General features: G+C 53.6%; 1 protein-coding gene across 1 annotated transcript; it reads right to left on the bottom strand.

The window, feature by feature from the left end:
* Positions 1-25: 25 nt before the first annotated feature.
* Positions 26-20,088, bottom strand: ARPC2 (actin related protein 2/3 complex subunit 2). The gene is made up of 10 exons (XM_084264776.1): positions 19,936-20,088; positions 10,005-10,039; positions 8,887-8,999; positions 6,854-6,899; positions 6,115-6,301; positions 5,629-5,722; positions 3,244-3,370; positions 1,804-1,904; positions 1,394-1,494; positions 26-479 (listed from the first exon to the last, which is right to left on the bottom strand). Exons 1-10 carry the CDS (start codon positions 20,007-20,009, stop codon positions 455-457), a joined length of 903 nt encoding a protein of 300 aa, XP_084120902.1. The 5' UTR covers positions 20,010-20,088; the 3' UTR covers positions 26-454.
* Positions 20,089-20,795: the final 707 nt, after the last annotated feature.

Genomic DNA, 20,795 nt, shown 5'->3' with positions numbered 1-20,795 from the left:
GACACACCAAAGCCCCCACAGTCCCTTAAGATAGAAAGATCTCCTTTATTAATTAACCCCAACAGTATTTCTTCAGATACAGGAGTTTTGAACTCAAATACTCAGAAGAAAAGTTAATATTGCATTATTCTCATAAGAAATACTGCAACTTATTTCCGGTAACATATTGCAAAGCGAAACAGCTTGAAAAGAAAAAAAACAAAACAAAACAAAAATTAAAAAAGAAAAAGAAGTTAAGTCAATCAAACTGGAATTAAGGTTTTGTTTCTTCGAACGATCGAGTCCTGGCAAGCACAGCTCGTTTCTGCAGATTACTCCCCAAACTGTCGTACAAACAGACCCCGATTGCTTGAATTCCTTATGAGCCCACAGAGGTGCAACATGAAAAGCTACGATTATCGGGTAGCAAGTGCCCCAACCTTCGTCCTCCACGGCAGCCTCAACCACCCCGCTGTTAGCGGGTTGTGAATGTCTTCCCCCTGAAAGGATGCAGAGAGGTGTCAGCACAGCCCTTGGTGCTGTTCTGGGGTGCCCCAGGGTGGTTATGGGGCTTTTTGGTGGGGCACACGCTTGCACCCAGCTCTCAAAGCCAGGCAGGCACCACTGGTTCATAGCTCATAGGTGCCTGTGGCTACAGAACCAGGGCAGGGGCGTGGGGAGGGGTTTGCTTTCACAGAGGGGACATGCCTGCAGCCCCAGAGTGGAATGCAAAGGACTAGGTGATCAGCAGAGGGTAAAGGACCTAAGGGAAACGTGCTCACGCAACTGCTCTCCTCTACCTACTTCCCTCTGGGCTACTGTGTTCACAGGAGGGAACCAGCCAGCATGGTGGCCCTCAAGTGCTCCTGGCCCCAGCCAGTTGCTGACCTGGAGCTCCAAGGAGCTGTAGACAGGGCAGCAGGAACCTGCCCCAGCACCTGCAACCCCCCAGAAACGACCTGGCCACTCTCCCCCCATCGAGCTGCAGCTGCCCCAGAGCCCATCAGCTTTAACACAACAGGGGACAAGCCCTACAAGTGTCACTACAGGCTCAGGGGTACACTGGAGACTCCAGGGCTCCCAGAGTCATGTATGAGCCTTCTTTGGCAAAAGACCTGTCAGGCACAGGCTTTGCTACAGACCCAGCTCCTGCAAAGGCCACCTGAGGCAGCAAGTGTGGTGGTGGTGGTAACACAGGTGTCCTGGGACAGCAACATGGCCCTGATCCAGTCTTTCACTTCAGGACACCCAGGGAAGCATCTCGCTAGGAAACACCCCCTTTCTCTCTCAAATGGGATCCCCGCCCATCAGGTGCTGGTCTGGCTCCCCAACCCCCCAGACCAGGGCACACCAAGGAGCAAGCCATGGCCAACAAAGCCTGGAGGAGCAGGAGTCCTCCTGCTCTGCTACTCACGTGATTGTTTTCATTTCTTTCTTCTCTGCGTCTGGACGGGCACGGTTCAGCACCTTGAGGAAATCCGATGTTTTCGCCCTCATACGCGTGTGAATATAGGCCTGTGGTTAGAAACAGGGACACGTCAGGTCCCTGCCTTCCTAGCTGGGACTCAGGACCTGGGGCAGGAGCTATCTTTCTGCTCCCTGCTGGGGAAGCATCTGAACTAGATGCTGCTAGTCAACAGGCACTGCCTGCACCAAAGAGCAGGGAGAAGGTGATGATGCACCACTTCCCCTCCCTGCACGACAGGGGCCAGACCCTAGTGAGTTCCTGTAGGGGCAGGGGTGCACCCCTACCCCATGGTCCTCCCCATCCAGCACCCTGATTAGATGAGCACAAGTGGCCCAGTACCCCCATGCCCTCGGTACCTTCGAGCACTTGATGTGATAGTGCAGGTAGTCCCGGAACGTGTGGATCAGGTTGATGGTGTTGTCTCTGGCAGCAGCATTGGTGTGACGGGGGAACAGCACTGAAAGGAAAGGGTGACACAAATCATTAGTGCCTCCAGAGACCACCAAAGAGCTTCAGGTTCCTCTGGTGCTGAAGGCTGCAGGGTGTGCTCCTCTAAATGCCTACTTTGCTCCCTACAAAGAGCCCTTTGCTGTGACACATCCCAAGATGAAGCAGCACTTGTGATTTTAAACGCAGCGTCTAGCTGCACTTTTCCACATCTCCCACAGCAGCCTGGACACAGCCGGGCACTCTGGAGGACACAGGCATGGCCAGGTGCCCAGGGATGACGGCACTGTGGGAAACTGCTACTCAGGGGAGGGGCTCGGGAGAAGCGAGTGGAGGAGGGAGCTGGGAGGCAGACAGAGGCAGCCAGGCTGCCCAGCTGATTCCAAGATCCAGTCTGCCCTTGGATCTTGAAAAGAGTTGAGGATCCCTGTGTGGCAGCTGCCAGCCCCGTGACAGAGCCAAGCTTGGGTGCTGCAGTGGCCTGGTGACTTGCCCCTTCCACAGGCTGGTGCTGTGCTGAGCGTCCCAGATCTGAGGGCTGAGAGACCTTTTTGTCTGAGTGGTGATCTCACCTGGGACAATCAGATCACATAACAGGGAAACAGAGTCTCAACAAGCAGAAGTGCTGTTAAGACAGCTGAGCTGCCCTAACCTCAAGGCACCATTCCCAAGCACGGGAGGGTGTCAACATCTGTGCTTCATCTCTGAGCTCCAGGCTGCAGGAATGCCAGCCTGAGACCCCCTAATGGCACACCCAGCCACGAGCTCCCTTCCTCTGGAAGAGGCCTTTCCCTTTGAGCAGGGCAGGGATTGGACTCAGCTCAGCCCATGGCTGCCCAGGAGGAAGCAATGATACTGGCCAGCGCCTCTGCAGGCAGGGGACAGCAGCTCATCAGAGATGGAAGGAAGCGCTGGGCCCAGAGCAGAGGCGGGGCTGGAGGCACAGAACTCTGCTCTCTGATGAAGCACTGCACAGCTGCCTGCAGCTGGACAAGCTATAAATAATGCTCACATGAAACCTCCCACAATAAACTTCCAGTTTCCATCACCTCACAGCAAAGCCACCCTTCCCTTGCTCCCAGATACTGAGTTTATTTACATGCAGATGCTAAGTGGCCCTGCTGTCTACTTCCAGGCCACCTGGCCCATGGCAGAGCTGAGGTGACCTGATACAGCAAAAGGAGACACCGAAGGGAGCAGACAATGCAGAACGCAGCTCCAGAGTCCCTTCAGACCCCAGTGACTCATCTGAACACTCAGGGAAGGCAAATTCCTTTCTGTTTTTTCACACAGCAGCAGGAATCCCTCTCCTTCCCAAGCATCCCCAGGCCGCAGAGCTGCCTGCTTACCAAAGGTGATGTAGCCAATATTGTCGCCAACAGCCGCGTCTGTGTCTTTCAGCTCCAAGGGTGGCTCCCTGTGGCTGAAGAGCACCTGTGGGGCTGTGTGACTGGCCCGGCGACCCTCCTTGAACTCCTGAACAAGACAAAGGATAGGTGAGTCCCACTGCAGCGCTCCAGCAACACACCAGGAAAGCAAGCGGGATTTCCCCCGCTCCCGCAGAGCAACCTGAGCAGGAGGCTTCCCAGCCTCCCCTGAACGGGCTCAGCCCATCGGACCAAACCTCTGGAAAACAACCCTTTTTCCCAGTAAAAACAGATCAGAATGCATGGCTGCACCAGGTTTACACATGGCCCTAGCACAGCCCCTTAGCCAGGGTGGCTTTTAGTGCCATGGGTGTTTTGTTGAGGAGATTATCTCAGCCTGGGTCACGAGGAAACACAAGATAGCACAACTCGTGCTGGAAAGTCAACAGCATCAAAGCTTCCAGAGAAAAGGGGCAGCACCCATCACACCCAGAGTAAAGGCTCTGCTGTTAAAGAAAACATCTCCCAACAGAAGTCTTTGGCCAGGCCTTAAGATGCATCTATAGGGTTTGAAGCTTGCCTGTGAAGCCTGCTCCTGCTAACACTTCTCTACACCGTGAAACTACAGCTCCAGGCAGGGAGATCCCTTCTGCCAGGGAACCCCTCTGCAGCCGCACAACCCCCACCTCACATGGAATGAACTGGCTCTGCGTTTCAGGCACTGCAAGACTGTCCCTAGGAGGGGCTGGGAAAGTCCTGACACCATTCCCCTGCCCTAAGGCATGGTCCCCTGCCCTAAGGCATGGCAGCCTCCCCTCCGCCTCGATGACCCCCATCCTACACATCACCAGCCTCTCTCAGTCCCTTCTCTCTTCAGAGAATGTCTTTCCCTGGAAGGACAGGAACATCTGTGCCCCTTTTAGAGACCCAAGAAGTTCACTGGGGTTTCCTTAATGAAATGCTTAGCTTGCACTTCCGCCTGCTTATGCCAGAGGGTGAAACAGCTCAAATGGCTTCTCTGGTTAGTTAATGGTCAGATTTTCTCCATGAGAGCCCCGATGAGCAGCCACTATGCCTGACTGGGCTGTGTTATGCAAGAGCAATAGCTGGAGGGAAGAAGCCAGCATGACTCAGAGTGGAAATTCTTGTGGCTGGGCAGGAGCAGGGTTTGCTCTTGTAAAAACCAAGAACTTGGGACATGGAGACTGGGGCAGCTGCTGCCTTGAAGCCTTGCCACCTCCCTGGGAGCCTCACAAACCCTGTTTTGTTCACCTCACATCCCCCTCCCTGTTTTAAAAACTGAATTCCAGGCTGTGGGATATGTTGGTGGGGAGGAGCTAAAAGCCATAGCAGATGCCCTGTCTGTAGCTAAAGAACACAGAGCAGACATGTGAGAGAAAACTCTTCTAAACTGTTCTAATACTAGGTAAAATGGTATCCAGCAAACTGGGCCAGTCCAGCAGCCTGCCAGCCGCACAGCCCAGCACTCCTGAAGGTACAAGCTAAAGCTCCTCTAGCCCTGCAACACCCCACAGCAGGGCCCTGCTCCTTGGCCATGCCCACACAGAAGGCTCCCCAGGTGCTTGAGCAGACACAAGGTGAGCCAGGCAGGCCCCAGTGGCACGGATGGACACACAGAACAGCAAGCACCGAGCCTGCCCCAGATATGATCCAACAGGTCTCCACAGGCTGCACGCAGTTGCTAACAGACATGCCAAGTGTTTACTACAGGCCTCTTAATGCTTCCCAGCTAAACCCAGTTGCAAAGTGTAGCTGAGTCCAGAAGGACTTGGCATTGCGGTGATTGATCCAAGCCTGCAAACTGCAGATTCACAGCTCTGTTAAGCTCAGTTTCAAGAGCCTACTGCAGCACGTGAGAGGGGCCACGCTGAGCTGGAGAAGCTCTGCAGCACTTGAGCATAAGCAGGAACAAACTCTGAGGTGAAGACAACTCTCGACACCACAACGTTGCTTTACCGCTTCTTCCTCCTGCCAGGCTCCTCACCATGCTCAGCTCAGCTGCCACCCCTATGCCCCAGCTAGCTGCACTACAGGGCCTCAGGGCAATACTGAAGTGTGCACTGTGGTCTCTCTCATCTGTAACATATGTCTGGCTGTCCAAATGAGCAAGACCAATGACAGTTAAGATGGCAACACAAGAGCTGGATTAGAAAATACAGGGGCTAGGCCTATTAACGTGGTTCTTCCATCCCAGTGCAGCCTGGAGCCCTGCAAAGCATTTAAGTGTGTTACTCAAAGTGCCTGCAAGCTCACTTCAGCCTGACATCTGCTTGTTTGGCAGTGCAGCTCCAGGCAAGAAGCCTGAATCGAGGACCAGACTCTTTCCCTGTAACTCGGTTTCCGTACCTGCATGAAGACCTTCCCGATCACCACGTCATCGTCATCCTTAAATACCGTGCTGAACACGACCGTGACACGGTCCTTCTTTGCCTCAACATACCTGCAGGTGGGAGAGAGGAGAACCCCACTGTGAGCAGGAGCTGAGAAGTACAACTGGATGAGGAAGCAACTGCGTGACAAGGTTAAGTAGCTACAGCAATCATTCACAGGCTGGCTGCAGGAAATTTCCCTCCCTCGAGACAGTATCTACAGGGAGCAAAACATTTCTGTTGGGAGCGACCAGTTCCTCTCCTGCAGGCAACCACAAGTGCTGCCACTACACAGATGCTTGTGTAACATCCCTGCAGCCTGAGGGATGAGCATGACCCTCACTAGATACTTCTGACAGCCCAGAACAGGCCCTTATGACTCTGTCGAGCCACGGGATTTCTTGAGTTTCCACCACAACCTACAGCTGTGAGCACGAGCAGAGTGTCAGACTTCAACACTTACATTGTCTCATCGTCCCTGTAGTGGATGACAGCTCTTTTTTCTCCTTCTTTGCCCTCTTCCTGGAATTTGAAATACTTCTCAAAGACCGAAGCAAAGCAGTTGCGCTTCAACATGCCGGCTTGGTGCACGATAGCATCCTTGTCTGTGGGAAGGTTCTCCAGGTCGTAGAGCAAAGAGACATTGTAACCTGGGGAGGGACAGCCACTAACTTTAATAACCTATGCAGGGCCTTAATGAAGCCAGAGGCATTTTCCAGAAAGAGATACCTACAGTCCCACCTTTACCTTAAAGCCCCCCCAAAAGCCCCAGGGGTGAGCGCTTCCCACTCCAAGCACCGTCATGCCTGAACTCAGCACGTGGCCATGGCAACTCTCCTGGGGCTCCTTCCTGAGCTCCCAGACACACGTGCTGGCTGAGCTGCTCCCAAGTTTTTGCAGTGAGTAGGAAGAGATGCTGTCACAGGTAACCATGGTTTTCCTGTGTCTCACGAAGCGTCTTTGAGAAGAACAAAGACCCCAACCGTGAGGAACAGAGGCTTCCTGGAGGAGGAATTACAGCTTGTGCTGCAAGCTAATTCAGCCCTGATGTACCCGAGCCACCTTTTACATTGCCATTCACTGTACCCAGGCATCACACTCTTGAAGTACAACCTTCATTTGAGCATTTCTGAGGTGATCTAAGTCACTTTGGAATTGCATTCACACATGCACATGCAGAGTAAATATTATCACTGAGTTACCTGATTCAGGGTTTACCAAGTAGTTTCCATAGACTTTCTTCAATACCTAGGAAACAAATGAAACATTGAACACAAGCTATGGGAGTTCCTTCCTCCTGCACAGAGCAGCCACATTCAGTTTCCATTTAGAAATGTGAAATTGCAGCATCTGCCTCCCCTAGTCTAAGTGAACTTGGACAAATATTAAGTCATTAGTATTATTGGCAGCTCCTGCTCTAGGCAGAGCTCCCTGAACCCTGGTGACAGGGGACACACTGCATGACAGGACTCCCAAAACCGGAACTTTTTTAAAGTTCTTGCTAGTCTTGAACTTGTGCAGGAGAGAAAACCCCTTCCATAAACCTCATACATTCAAAGGAAAACAGTCAGCAACATATCTGAGGGCTACAAGCCTGCTTCCCAGTTGGCAGCAGGCATAAAGCGTGCCCTGTCCCTCTCATTGCAGGATGGTGAGTTCAGAGACAGAGTCAGGCACAGCGTGGCCGGGTCAACACCCGCCCTGTCTCAGCCTCTTGAACAGGACAGATGGGGATGGAGAGGAAACTGCCAGGCAGCTTGGATGGCTCCCAGAAGCAGAGCCGCCTACAGCACAGCAAAACCCTTTCTTCAAACATAATCACCGCTGAATTTTACATCAATGGCAATTTTCAACTGAGCCATAGCTCTGTGTCAATGAGGGGGCCGGGAACAGGAGGTATTGCACAGAACGGAACACAACAACGCTGTGGCAGAACTGGCCCTCCTGGGATGACACCCACTACCACGCAGAGAGGATGCATGGGCTCTCTGCATGCCAAAACCCTCCTCCCAGCAGAAAGCCTGCCTGCAGCAGCCCAGGGAGGTGCTCTGTCTTAGCAGGAAACCCACTTTGCACTCCTCGCAGTAGGGTTTCGCCAAAGACGGAGCAAAAACAAGCCCCATCATCTCCAGGGAAGCACAGAAAGCAACAGTTTGCTAACTAGAGATTTAAAAATATAACTTCTAGTTAGTCAGCATTCCCAAGGGACCCCTGCAGAGATCCCACTTTCCTCTAAAGGCTTGGGAAGTTGCCTTCCACCTGCACCACAGTGGCTGCTGGTGCACAGTGGTGTTGCCCATCACAGCAGTTCTCTTGGGATCACACACCACACCTCAGCAAACACGCTGGGAGGGCTCCTTGGCTCCAGCATTTGGTCTGCCTGGCACTCGTTTGCCAGCACCTTCAGCAGTGGGCAGTGCTGCTCCTAGACAGCTCTGTGTGCAGGAGTCAGGTCAGCAGGACACGCAGTCATGTTTGTTCTGACTTTGGTAGGTCTCCCAGCAACTCACTTTGGGTTCAAGTCGCTTCTTTCTGGCCAGACTCACAAACTCATGGAGCAGTTTCCTCATTTTCCTCCAAGGACAGACACCCAGAGGCCAAAGCCCGCTGAAGAGCTCTGGGTGAATCGCGTTCGCTACCACAGGAGATTTGAAAACTGACTCAGGAACTGAGTCACACTTCCTGCCTCACTGCCCAACCAGAGCTCAGAGAGGCTCCTGCTTTATACCATAAATGGCCTTGCACAGCCCCGGCCCATTCAACAGGAACTGAACCCGCTGCTTCACACAGCGGCCCCGAAAAGGGAACCAGTCTGCAGATCCAGGTCTGCACAGGCAGCAGGAGCCCATCACTCGCCCTCAGGTCTGGTTAGGGGGAGAAAAGCAGCACCATGGGACTGCAGATCTGTCTGGGTGCCTGCCATCACTCACAGGCTCAGCACATCGGTCAGGGAACTGTTTCTATTTGGTCAGGCCCCATCTGGACTTTCACAATTAGCAGTGCCTTTTGCCTTTCGGGCTGTAGGGTCATATAATACGACTCCTTCTTCAGGAGACAGCGTGAACACACTTTGCCCTTGCCATCCAGCAAAGTGGGACTCCTGGCTGGCACAGGGCTGCTCCTTTGACCAGTGTGGGATGGAAACACAGATGCTTCTCTAAGGGCTAGACACTGGGTCCATCAACATCACAAGAACATCGCCCGTGCTAAGACAGGCCCAGAGATGCTCACTCACCTCATCAGCACCGTGTTCCTGGAGTTCCTTGTAGAATTTCAGAGAAATACTGACCATCACTTTTGTCTTGTCTCCATTGGGGTTTGAAATATGGTAAAGGACTCCATCAAAGTCTACAAAGCAAGCAAGAGAAATGTGAGGGAATGGGAACTGGTTCCTATTTCTGAGGAGGGTTTTCCCTACATGCTCTAGGGACTGCATAAAGCAACACAGCCCTCACAGATACACCAAGACAGCAACCCGTAATTAAGGAAAGTGGTAATGTCATGTAGGGAGGCCTGTTATCATTCAGAGGGCTGAAACAGTTTTGACACCTGTCCATCACAGAAAGCTCTAGTCTGGTGTCATTTAGCATCTCTGACAAATCCGCTTGTGCTCAATGCATGAGGATACAAACACACAGAGACAGGAGCCTTCTGGATGGCCAACACAGAGAGCGACTGACATGCCCACCGGGCCAGAGCTGCAGCCTGGAGAAGAAAATATCTCTGCCAGCAAAGGCAGCTCAGCCACTGCCTGCTGAGAGAGCTTCCACTTCACTGCAGAACGGGCAGGGAGGGCAGGAGGCAGGGAAAGGCAACCCTCCAGCTACCTAGCAAGCTCCACTTCACCATGGAGCTCCGCAGCATACACACACCCTTGAAGCAAAAAATCAGTTGCTGAATGAACACTTGAACTTCCTTGGCACTTCTCATCCTGGAGAGCAAACTTCAGGCGATGAATTCATCTTGCCTTTCACCCTGAGCCAGCTTTCTAACAACCCAAACCAGATGCTGCTAAAGACACGTAGCATCAAGAGCAGGGCTGGAGAGCAGGTGAGGTAAGAGAAGAGCTACATAGCACCCCCCTCCCCCCCAAACAAAGCGCTGCCACCAGTGAACTCACTGATGTGAGGAAGGTCCCAGGGAAGGCAGATGGACAGAGAAAACAGTGGGGCAGCCAACAAAGCCCCAGCTCTGGTTACCCAGCAGGGTGTCCACACTGTGTGCAGGTCTCCTCCCCTGATCCCACAGTGGTGCTGGCTGAATTTGGGCACAGCAGGTATAACTGTGGGCAGACCATTTGAGCCAGTCCTTTTTTCAGAGCAGTCAAGAGAACTGAGGAGCTTAGGAGCTTACCTGCAAAAGTTACTTCTACTGCCTCTGGTTTATTTCTAAAAAGCAAAGAAAACAAAGGAGGTAAATGAGAATTCAAACAGCAGCCTCCAAGCTGTGAAGGAAAGAGGATTAATTTCCAATGCTTTATTTCTCACAAGCAGCATTACCTGAAAACCCTCCTATCTCCTGCTGTTCAACTGGCAGATAACCTTCGACAAGAGATCTTAGATTTCTCCCTTTTCTTATAAGCACCAGTTATACCCCAGATGATATAAAATAGGTCTTGGAGCTGGCTGAGACTGTTATTGTTGGTAGTTTATTAATAGATTTCCAGTTACAAATGTCTGAGAAAGCCACTTGTCACTGAGTTTGTTTTAACAAGCGTGTTCTCTGTACAGAAGAGCCACGATACAGTTTTGGGGACAGATGCTCTTTTGCAAGTTCCTGCAACACCAGCTCATGGAAGGTGCTGAGGGGCTGAGCAGCCCTTCCTGACACTGTGCCCTCTCCACCATCCACAGCAGCTCTGCAAGCGCATTGCTAAACTCCTTTGCAAAGAAGATCCCTTCTCCAAGGTCGGGGCTGTGAGCAAACTACAGAAGGAAACTTTCCAGATGTGCATTTTATCCTGCCCCTCCACATCCCTTCTGAAATAGCCCAATGCTGCACCAACCACCTCTGATGGAAAAAATGTAGATCTGGGTTTGCTCTGACACTGCCCAGTGTGGTCTTTGGGAGCCCTGATCCAAACAGGAGCAGTTCATGAGCCTCAGGAACGTCACATCTTATGCTATCAATATGAAGACGTAATAACATCTTAATAATCCCTATTTGCCAGTTTGTCTGTGGGGTTTTTTTCCTAGAAGGGCAGGATCCTGTGAAAGATCTAACTGCTTCTAAAAGGTGATTTTGTTGGGACTGCCACTACCTCACTGCTCTGGCAGCTCAGAGGGGACTGGTATTAATAGGTCATTCTCCAACAGGGAGCAAGGCAAAGGTACCTCCACTGCTGAGAGCAGGGGTGGAAAATGAGAACAGGATAAAAATGCCAGCCTGCTACTGCTGTTTCACAGCATAGAAACTATTAAAGAGAGTACAGGCTAATGACACTGCTAACAGAAACCTACCTTGTAAAACAGACCTTTCACATCCACAGAACCAACTGAAATAACTCCCCAAACCAAAGCCAGCACACGTCAAGGCAACTTTGTGTTCTCTACCACACTGCTGCTGCCCAGAGACCAACTTCAGCCCGTGTGCCGAATCTGGCTCTGTCCATGCACGTGTGCACCGCTGGTACACCTTGGTACATACACCAAGAAAGGTGAGGGAAGTGATGGATCATTATCTACCTTCCCTCCCCACATTCTGGAAAGGTTTTAATAATTTAGGGTTTTACCCCAGCAGAAAGCACTGCTCTTCCACCAGCTTTTCTGCAGAGAGCCTCATTCCTGGAAGCTGGGTATGACCATGATGTACTACAACCTGACAGGCACTGCAGGGAGACCAGGGCGCTGAGCAGCACCAATCCCCGACTGTACAGCACGTCAACTGCATTTTATTGAGGTGGAAAAGGAGGAATTAAACCCCAACTGGAGATCCCGAGTGGAAATGATGAGGTGTTGCTGCTTCTCCAAAGTTATTAGCTGTGAAAAGCAACAGCCCTTTTTGTTGGGAGGCTGGGGAGCCAGAGAGCTTCTGTCTTTTGTGCTGAATCCCTGAAGTCAACCCACACACTTGAAAGCAGCAGCACAAACGCACCCCAGGCAGGTCCTTTAGTCGAAGAACCGTGCCAGCGACCTGCGGTCTCGGCCTGAGACAGAGGCTCCGAGTCCATCCCTGGCTGTGTACTTAACCCAGGCACTTGGGAAGGGGAGCGATTCCCCACACTGCATCCAAGCCACGTCTACTAAGAGCAGAGATGAAAGAAACCCCCACCGATCCCACTCGGCCAGCCGATGCAGACGTGTTCTCCTTTCAGAGCACCGCACTCAGACTCGGCAATCAGCCTGGATGGCAGTATACAGTTCTATAAAAAAAGAAACCCATGTAGGAAGCTTTAAAGATAGCACAGCCAGGCACATGAGAGCTAGGAATATTAAAGAGGATGCATCCTTAAACCTCTGCTCTGCCTTCTCAGCGTTACACCACTCAAACACCAATCCCCCCCACACACACACAGAGCAGCCGCCTGCCAGAGCCCCGGCTCCCAGCACCTTCCTCCAACCAATGCAAGGGGAGTGAGTGACAGCCAACATGCTGGAGTGGTTTTGCTGTGGAAGGACCACGATTCCCTGATCCCTTGGCCACTACCCCAGGGGACAGCAGGAAGATTGCTCCTCACCTTATTTAATGTTATTTAAGGAGCCGTGTGAGACCAGGCACCCAAAGTCAGTTACCGGCTCGGCACGACAGCCTTTGTTCTGCACACAAAAGCTTTCAGCACACACGGCCCTGTATCTGAATGTTTCACGGCACAGGCACGGATTTCTCGGAGCAGTTATTTTAACACCAATTTCCCAAGTGGCTCGGTACTCGGGGATGGTGAGGAGGGGAGATATTTAAGGGAAAGGCAGGTAACCGGGCAGAACTTTGGGTGCTGAGTATCCAAGCGCTTCCCAGCGCACAGCCTCAGTGAGGCGAGCGCTCGTGTGAGCTGCATACAGAGCTCCCCGCAGCCATGCTGGCCCTGGCATCTGCTGCAGGGTGGTTTCTGCCTCGCCTGACACACACCTAACCCAGGCCTGGGCTGGCTGCAGTGCCACCAGCGTGACTGGGAGTGAAGGGAGCTCTCTCAGCCCTTCACAGTTCAGCAGCCTTTACGACCCCAGAGTTTAAAATGCTTCTATTTATTTCTCTGGCTCACCTCACCAGAACTATCCTGGCTACTTAAAACGTTTCTGCAACAGGAAAACCACCCCTTTTGCGACTTGAATTGTTGTTCCTCCATCAAGAAATCCCCAGGCAGAGGAGCTCTTACCTACAGCCTCCCACAGCTTCCAGATGAGCAATGCCACAGGTCACACACACGTGATCACTTCCCCTTGACCTTCCACCAACCCCATCCTCCAGTAACAGAAACAGCAGCGGGGACGTGCTGACCACCCCACAATGTCCTCTCTATGTTCAGCCCTCTCAGCCTGCCCCATTCTTGCACAGGTGACGTGCAGCCAGCCTGGGACTGGGGGTGGGTACCGGTTGCCAGCAGGTTACTGGTGTGAGCCCAAAGAGCTCTGCCTGGTCTGGCACTCTCCATTGTCCCCTGTCCCCACGAGGAGACCCCTCCACACCTGTGGGGAGAACTGGCAGTTGAGCAGCGTGGTGCAGAGTGACTGTCAGTCCCAGCTGTCCTTTCCACATTTTAATTTGAAGCAGGGCTCTGGGCAGCCAGGAGCTCATTTGGGGTTCACACCCGCCCCCGATTCAAGTCTCCAAGAACTAGACTAAGGCTGGCTGTTCTCGTAGTATTCAGACAGCACAGCCCATCCTCTCCTGGGGCAGAGATGCTGTGATCCCTGCAAGCTCTTTACCATCAATGCTACCTGAGCCATAGCCTCTCCCAGCCAACTTCCCTCTTTGCTACCCTCTGCCCCAAACAGACAATAAAACCAGCTCATATCGGGAACAACTGAGATGGCTCCTCTCAGCACTGAACACCAGCTCCAGACCAGACCTTTCTGCAAAACCCTGCCTGAACTCAAGATGCTAAAATGGCAGCTGTTCCAAGCAGCAGCAGCGGTCCATTTTCTGATAACACTTATCAGGTTTGAAGTCAAATCCACACCAAATCCCATCTGCCCTCTGCTTGTAACAATAAAAGGCCCTGACAGGTTTTTCGTCTCCTCACCCGCATTCCTCCTATTCATCTCCAAATGGCTCCTACACTCTGTCTATCTAATACAAAGCCAGCTCCAAATCAGATTTTTTCACCCCAGCAGAACATCCACAGAGAGACACAGCGCCCGTGGAGAGACGCCAGTGAGCACTTAAGAGCAACAGCAAATCTTTTCTTATGACAGCATTTCCTCAATTTTGACTCGGACAACTTCCAAACTTCCCCGCTCCATTCTCAAGCCACAGAGGCTCTTAGCCATATGCTACAACAAATTCAAGAACAGAAGAAGGAAGACTGTAATTATACAGAGCTCTCATCTTCGGTATTAAACAGACCTAAATGCAAACTTGGCCGACAACCGTATTGAAGCATCTCCCACATCGCAATTAGGGCCTGTACCCAATAAAAGAGGATGGCAATTATTTTAAAAGCTGCAGGCGTGCAGATATTCTAATCTCTTGCCCCAGAGGAGATATGGGGGGGGGGGGGACAAAAAAGCAGAAAGGGGGATTTCAAAGCCTAAAAGCTTTGAGCAGAGCTTTCAGATCACCAGAGTCAACATGCAGTTTGGAGACAGCGAGCCAGATTCAGTGACAGACTGCAGGCTCTCGCTACAGAAAGGTCACCCCAATAAAAAATTATGAGGCATGTCTAAAATTATCTGCACAGTTCCTCCACTTCTGGGCCCCGCTCAGCTAACAAAAGCCACTCTGCGTAAGCTGCGGGAGCGTATGAAATCAAAGAGCTCCCGTAGCTCTGGCAGCACACCCACCACGAGCTCGAGCTGGAGCCCTTCGGCAAGCCAGCAGCACCCTGCGTCGTACGGCAGCCCCCCATGTGTGCCAGCTCTCCCCTCTCAGTGAGGTGACCCCTCTGTGCCCAAGCTTCTCCCTTGCAGAGGACACGGCGACCTGGAGAAGGAGGCTGGCTGGGAAGACAGCGTTGTGTTTCTTGGGGACAGAGCATGGGCTGGTCCCACAGTACGCAGGTTTGGGCAGGTCCACTTCCAGCCAGGTCTTTGCGCCCTGTGCATCCCCGGTTCCAGCTGTAGGCAGGTAGCCTGCAATTCCCTACCGGAGCGATCCAACGCTGTGGCAGGTCTCTGGGGAACAGCCTCATTTTGCACACACCATTTACTGGTTTCACTAGTACAGTGACTGAGACCCACTTTTCTTGGGTGTCAGGCACCAGTGGCTGCAGGGAGAACCACCCTCAGCAGACAGCATGAAGCAGGCCCTGCTCAGGAACCGGAGATGAAAACTGAGGCTGAAGAGATGACAGAACAAACTGCAAAAGCCTAACAACACTTTGCAGGTCTGGGCTGCTACTTCCTCCTGCTCCTTGCACTACTGCTTGAAAGCAGAGCCCTGCCTAGCTCCAGACAGAGGTGGTTCACGATCCACCATTAATGCAAAGTCAGCTTTCCTGGTGGCTGGAGCCAGATGTGCTGTAGCAGCCCAGGATCTATGCTCAAACACCTATGGCGTGCTAAATCAACACACGCAGCCAAGATTTACAGTGCCACCTGCACCATGCCAAACCCAAGGGTACCACTTTCTGCCAGTGGCATCACCTGAGGACTCCCTGGAGTCAGACAAATTGAGTTTCAGCAGGTGAGGTTGTGTTGGTGGAGATGTGTGGCTCCTGGCTGGGCTTGTGAGGACACTGAGCACCTGCCACTGCTGACCTGATCCCTGCTCCTCAGCTGCACCATGGTGAGCTGCCTTCACACAGTGAATGGGATGAGGAAACTCATCCGGGCTAAAAATACCCAGTTTTGCCTGTTTAATTTTAACCTGGGTCACTTCCACAATCCTGTTTCCCTGGAGGCAGAAAAATGCCTATGTCAGCAAGAAGGAGTGGGTGGCAGAGAAGCAAACTGATTTTGGTCGGGGTGCCGAACTCCCCTGAAGTGCTGGAGCCACGATCACCTCAACCAGTCCCTCAGGGAGCTTCTCAGTGGTGCCCAAAAGGACCCAAAGCTCCTCTAACCTCCCAGTGTGCCCGACAGCCTCCAGATGCTCCTCTGTTTCCCCACGATGAACTTGCTTTGCATGTCACACCACGAACACAAAGTTCACACTACCCAGTCTCACTGTGCTGGAGGGCTCAGCTCTGCAGCCGGCGAACACCAAAGCGACCGCAAGCGGGAAACACCACCGAGCAGCTTCAGCCCGGCTCTCCAGCCAGCGCACAGGAACCACTCTGCACCACCGAGCCCCAAGCAGCTTCAGCTGTCTTCCTGCTGCGTGGCTGGTAAGTTACAAAGCCCCGCAGATCTGTACCTACTGATGGCTGTAAAGAAACCACCGATTTAATCGGAGAGTCTCTTCCCTCCGCCCCCAACCAAAGGAAAAGGCACGCTGTTCTCCAGCCAGGCTGATTTGTTGTCTTTCGCACAGTGGGTAAATCTGAAGCAACGGTTTGAGACAGATGATTCATTTACTGGAGATTCAGGGAAAGCTATGTACGGCTGGAAAACCAAACTGGGTGAAGCCCCTGTGCCACACTTTCACTGGGGTCAGTTAAATTAGAGCAGGACAAAATTGGATGGCAAATCTGTGTAGGGAGGCAGCTCCTCCCCATGTGCTGAACAGAACAAGTATTCAACAGACACAGAATATAGGTATCAAAATGTTTTATGCTTCATTTAAACTGTTTGGGGGTTCTGTCTGTTCTCTCCACCCCCACCTGTGCAGTTAGCAAAGGGGAGCAATGATGAGAAACATAATCTTCTGTGGTAGAGCTCGTCCCCTCGTGTCACATTTTCAAGGGAAATGGGAAGATCTAAGTGTGACTCCAGGTTCTAGTCAGCTTCTCAAGTCAAAATGAGTTAGTCAAAAGCTTAGGAATAGTTTATCCACTTGACACCTGCAAAAGCTTACGAGTTTCCTCATTTCATGCCGACCAGGTATTCCCCCACCACAGGAGTTGGACGCTTGAAATTTTCACCAGCGAATTCCCAACTCATTTCCACAGATTCTGGTAGCTTTAGGCTTTTATTTAAAAATGTGGTTAGTTTACAGAAATGGATTTAAAACAAGAAATCACAGCATTAAATAAACAAAGTCCAGATGCACTGAAGTCCCTTACCTGTCACCACCTTGATTTAAATGCCAATGTTCAACCATGGTGTCCAAGAAGCTGAGAGTTCTGTCCACAAAACTGAACTACATTGGGAATTATGGAACTAAGGGGTGGATGCTGCCAAGCCCCAAGGACCTTGTCAAGGGAGGACTCTTGGACATATCTTAGGCTCTGCTTCGAGCACTGATCTCTTTGCCAAGACACCCCCTACACTAGGAAGTTCAGAGGCAGTTGATGGACCTTCACAGAGATCAGATTTTGCCATGCAATACATGGCAATAACGTTATGAGTAGTCATTACCTCCAACTTCTAAATGTGACCCTGTTCTAGGCGATAAGGTGAAACACGAAGTGCCTCCCAACCTGATGGCCCAGGAAGGCTCTTGCAGGGAGCCTGCTGAATCATGGCCACAGCGCAGGCACAGGAAGCAGAGGGGAGCGACACAGCCCATGTCACAGAACAAGTCTTTGGCAAAGGATTTGGAAACAAACCCCGCCCTGCCCGACTCCCAGCTGGCGCTGAAGCCACCAGGCACACCTAGCTCCCAGACAACCACTAGGGACAAACCCATGCATTGCATCTGCCCTGCTCCTGTTTCAGAGCAAACAACTCAAAGCCAGCTCTGTCTGAGTGTCCAGGCTCCTCCTGTCACCAAATCCCACACGGCCTGACCTTGCCCTGACTGTCCTGTGTCTGTCCCCAAGACACACCGTGGGAAAAACATCATCAAGATAATGAAATCCAGCAAATCCCCTCCTGCCTCCCGGTTCAGCGCCACAGGGACAACCCCTGATCTGTGCCCAGAGGGAAACAAAATTTCACATGAATAAACCTTGCATAACACCCATTCCGTAAAAGACTTCTTGAAACCACAAGGAAAAACAAAAATGACACCTCCCTGCACATCGGACGTGGGACCTTTGTCCCCGCCCTGCACTTGCTGGCGCAGGAGGGCCCCACCACAGGCACAGAAGAAAATGCAGAAGTAAATAACTTCCTCTCCTCCAGCAACACATTCAAGGCACAAGACTTATCTAGAAGTGACATCTAAAGAAGAGAACGTGGCACAGATGAGTAAGAGGCAGAAGCAGAGCCCCGTAAGTTGCACTACGAATGGATCCAGGAACGGCTGGTGCGCCAGGCAAGCCCGGTGACGCGGGGGGGGGGAGGCTTTGCCGCACAGCAAAACGGAAACTTCGGGGGCCCACGGGCTGCTGAGGAAGGAGCAACCCCAGCTCTGCCTGCACAGAGTCGGGGCTTCAAGGTGCACTGGCCACCTCCACATTTACACCAACACAGGGATGCAGGTGCATTTTCTCTCCAACAAGAAGGGCGCCTCAGTACGGACCCGTGATGAAGGAGCGTTTTTGACACACACTATTAACCTCCCCACACATAACATTTTCTAATGGATGAGCTGAAACAGCACAGCAGCCACTCTGGACCTGTCTCTTCTCAGTGCTGTCCCTGTGCTTTGGGGAAACTTGTTGCATTAAAACAATCAGGCTGGAGAAGAATGAAAAGCCTGCCAGCAGTTCGGCTATCCCACAGTGTAGTGCAGCCTGAGAGGTTATTGTATGAATAAAACCCCAAACTAATAAATGAAACCTCTGAGCAAGAAGTCAACTGTGAGAAGAAAGCAGGGCCTCCATCAAACCTCTGCACACAAAAGGCTGAGAGCTTTAAAAGCTGCAGGAGGAAAAGGTGACACAGAAAAAGGAAGGGGTCCCTTCCCAGAGCTGCCTGGGCTGAGCCCTTCGAGATGCAAGGGCAAGCCCCACCCCAGAGATAACACCACCACACTCTGCTTCTCAAGGCTCTGCCTCTGTACAAAGGTGTGTGTGGTGTTACTCACGCCAGCAGGCAGTGCAGGGAGCACACGGGTAACTTGGCTGCAGATAAGCACATAAGGACTCTCTTTTGTGCAAAGCTGCACTCAAGCAAAGCAATCACTGTCTCCCCAGGGACTGAACTGTCTCACCCAAAGGTGCGGATGCAAAACTACCCCCCACGACCACCCTCGAGGGCAGGACACCCACCAGGCTGGCAGGAGGGGCTGTGACAGAGCCATGGGCCTGCGTGCTTCCTGCTCTCTTTATCCCTATTGCTGAGGAAAGCAAAGGGGAGCAGGCTGGAATCTCCTACCCACCCTTAAAAAAAAAAGGCTGAGGTCAGCTCCACACACAAGCTTCCTGTTCCTCAGCTTCCCCCCCTCGCCTTCTGTACCAGCACTCACACCACACTAGGCCTGCTCTGATGAAAGCTGCTTTACCCAAAGCAAACATCCCCACAAAATCCATGTATTTTCCCAACTCACTCCTTGCCCAGTCACCGTCCTCCTCTAGTCCCATCTTTGCCCACAGGTTGCCTCCACAGCATGGGCTCTGGTACCGCCCTTCTTCCTCCCCAGGCTTCCACACCACCCTAGCACTAACCACCCTGTCAAGCCCCTCTCCACCCTCTAATTCCAAAAGCTCAGCTTTGCTCCCTAATTCCCAGGCTCACACTCTGTCCAATCCCACCACTCCCAGCTTCGCTACCCCCACCCAGACCACCTCCTCCAGTAGCAGCCCTCCTACTAGCCCGCTTCCATCCCGCCCCAGCTCTGCCCTTTTCCCTCCCCAGGCGCCCATCCTTCCTCAGTGCCACCTCGCATCGTCCTCCGGATCCCATCCTGTCTCGTCACCACCCCTTCCCAGCCCAGCCCCACCATCCCCCAGCCCCCATCTGCTCCCGTACCAACTCGCCCAGCTCAGCCCCCTCCTTTTCCCAGCCCCCAGCCTGCCCGGGCGCTCCCTCCCGCCCCGCTCAGCCCCATCCTCCCCCGGGGTCTCGTCCTACACCGGCGCTACCCTCCCCGCCACCCGCCGGGCCCTCCCCTCCCACCCGAGCGCCTGGCATAACCCTGCCCTCTCCAGCCGGGGCCTCCCGCTCCTCCCTCTGCCCGCGGCCTCGGCCCGGCCCCGTGCGCCGCCGCCGCCCCCGTCCCCGCCCCGGTCAGGCCCAGCCCGGTTCCCCCCCGTTCCTACCCGGCGGCCGCGCCCTCGAACTTGAGCGTGAGGGTCTCCTCGATGATGCGGTTGTTGACCTCGAGCAGGATCATGTCGGTGCCGGGGAGGGGAGGGGCTCTCAGGGGCGCCGAGGCCGGAGGGAGCCGAGCCCGCTGCGCGCACCGGGGACCCGCCCGAGCCTGCGCCGCCGCTTCCGCTCTCGCGCCCGCGCGTCACTTCCGGCCGCGGCGGCGGAGCCGGCAGGGCGGGCGGAGCGGCCCCGCCCTCGCCCCGGCGCGGTGACGTCACGGGGCGCCACGCCCAGCCGCCCGCGGGCCGGGGGGGGGGGCGGTGTCAGGAGGGGGAGCGGCGTGTGCCGGCTGTGACGCCAAACGGGGCGGGGGGGCCGAGGGGTGCGCCCCCGCGTGTGGGGGTGCCCCCCGCTTGGGAGGGGGGAGGGGGAGGGGGGTCGGCAGGGTCCGGGGTGCGTTTGGGCCGTGAGGGGTCTCCAAAAGTGCGGAGGTGCCGGGCGGAGACGGGCACCCCAGGCAGATGTGGGGGTGCCCCAGAGCACGCGGCTCTGCCCCAGAATGAGCCGCTCCAGGGGTACGGGGGTGCCCGCAGGAGCTGTGGTACTGCCCCAAGGGTTTGGGGTACCCCCAAAACTGACAGGCGCCCGAAAGACTGGGAGAATGAGGGTGGCCCAAGGGTTTGGGGGTGCCCCAGAAGGACGGGGGAGTCCGGGGGGTGCCCTTGGGTGCGGGTTTCCCCTAAAGGAGATAGGGGTGCTCACAGGAGGGAGGATGCCCCAGGGTTTGAGGGGGTACCGGGAGGGGTGGGAGTCCCCCGAGCCTGCGGGGCTGGTGCGGGAGCACGGCTCCGCCTGGCGGCACGGCTCG

This window comes from Gallinula chloropus (genome assembly GCF_964237585.1).
Source record: "Gallinula chloropus genome assembly, chromosome: 5".
In the NCBI taxonomy this organism is placed as follows: Eukaryota; Metazoa; Chordata; class Aves; order Gruiformes; family Rallidae; genus Gallinula; species Gallinula chloropus.
Note: the sequence above shows the minus strand (reverse complement) of the source record. Positions and strands in the feature narration are given on the sequence as shown.

Bases quoted from the DNA above. Each gene is read 5' to 3' on its own strand.
- ARPC2 (XM_084264776.1), bottom strand. From the start codon at position 20,009: ATGATCCTGCTCGAGGTCAACAACCGCATCATCGAGGAGACCCTCACG. The intron at 10,040-19,935 runs GTAGGAACGGGG...TTTGCTTTTTAG, and splicing joins TTCGAGGGCGCGGCCGCCGG to AAATAAACCAGAGGCAGTAG. The intron at 6,900-8,886 runs GTGAGTGAGCAT...TTTGTTTCCTAG, and splicing joins AGGAACACGGTGCTGATGAG to GTATTGAAGAAAGTCTATGG.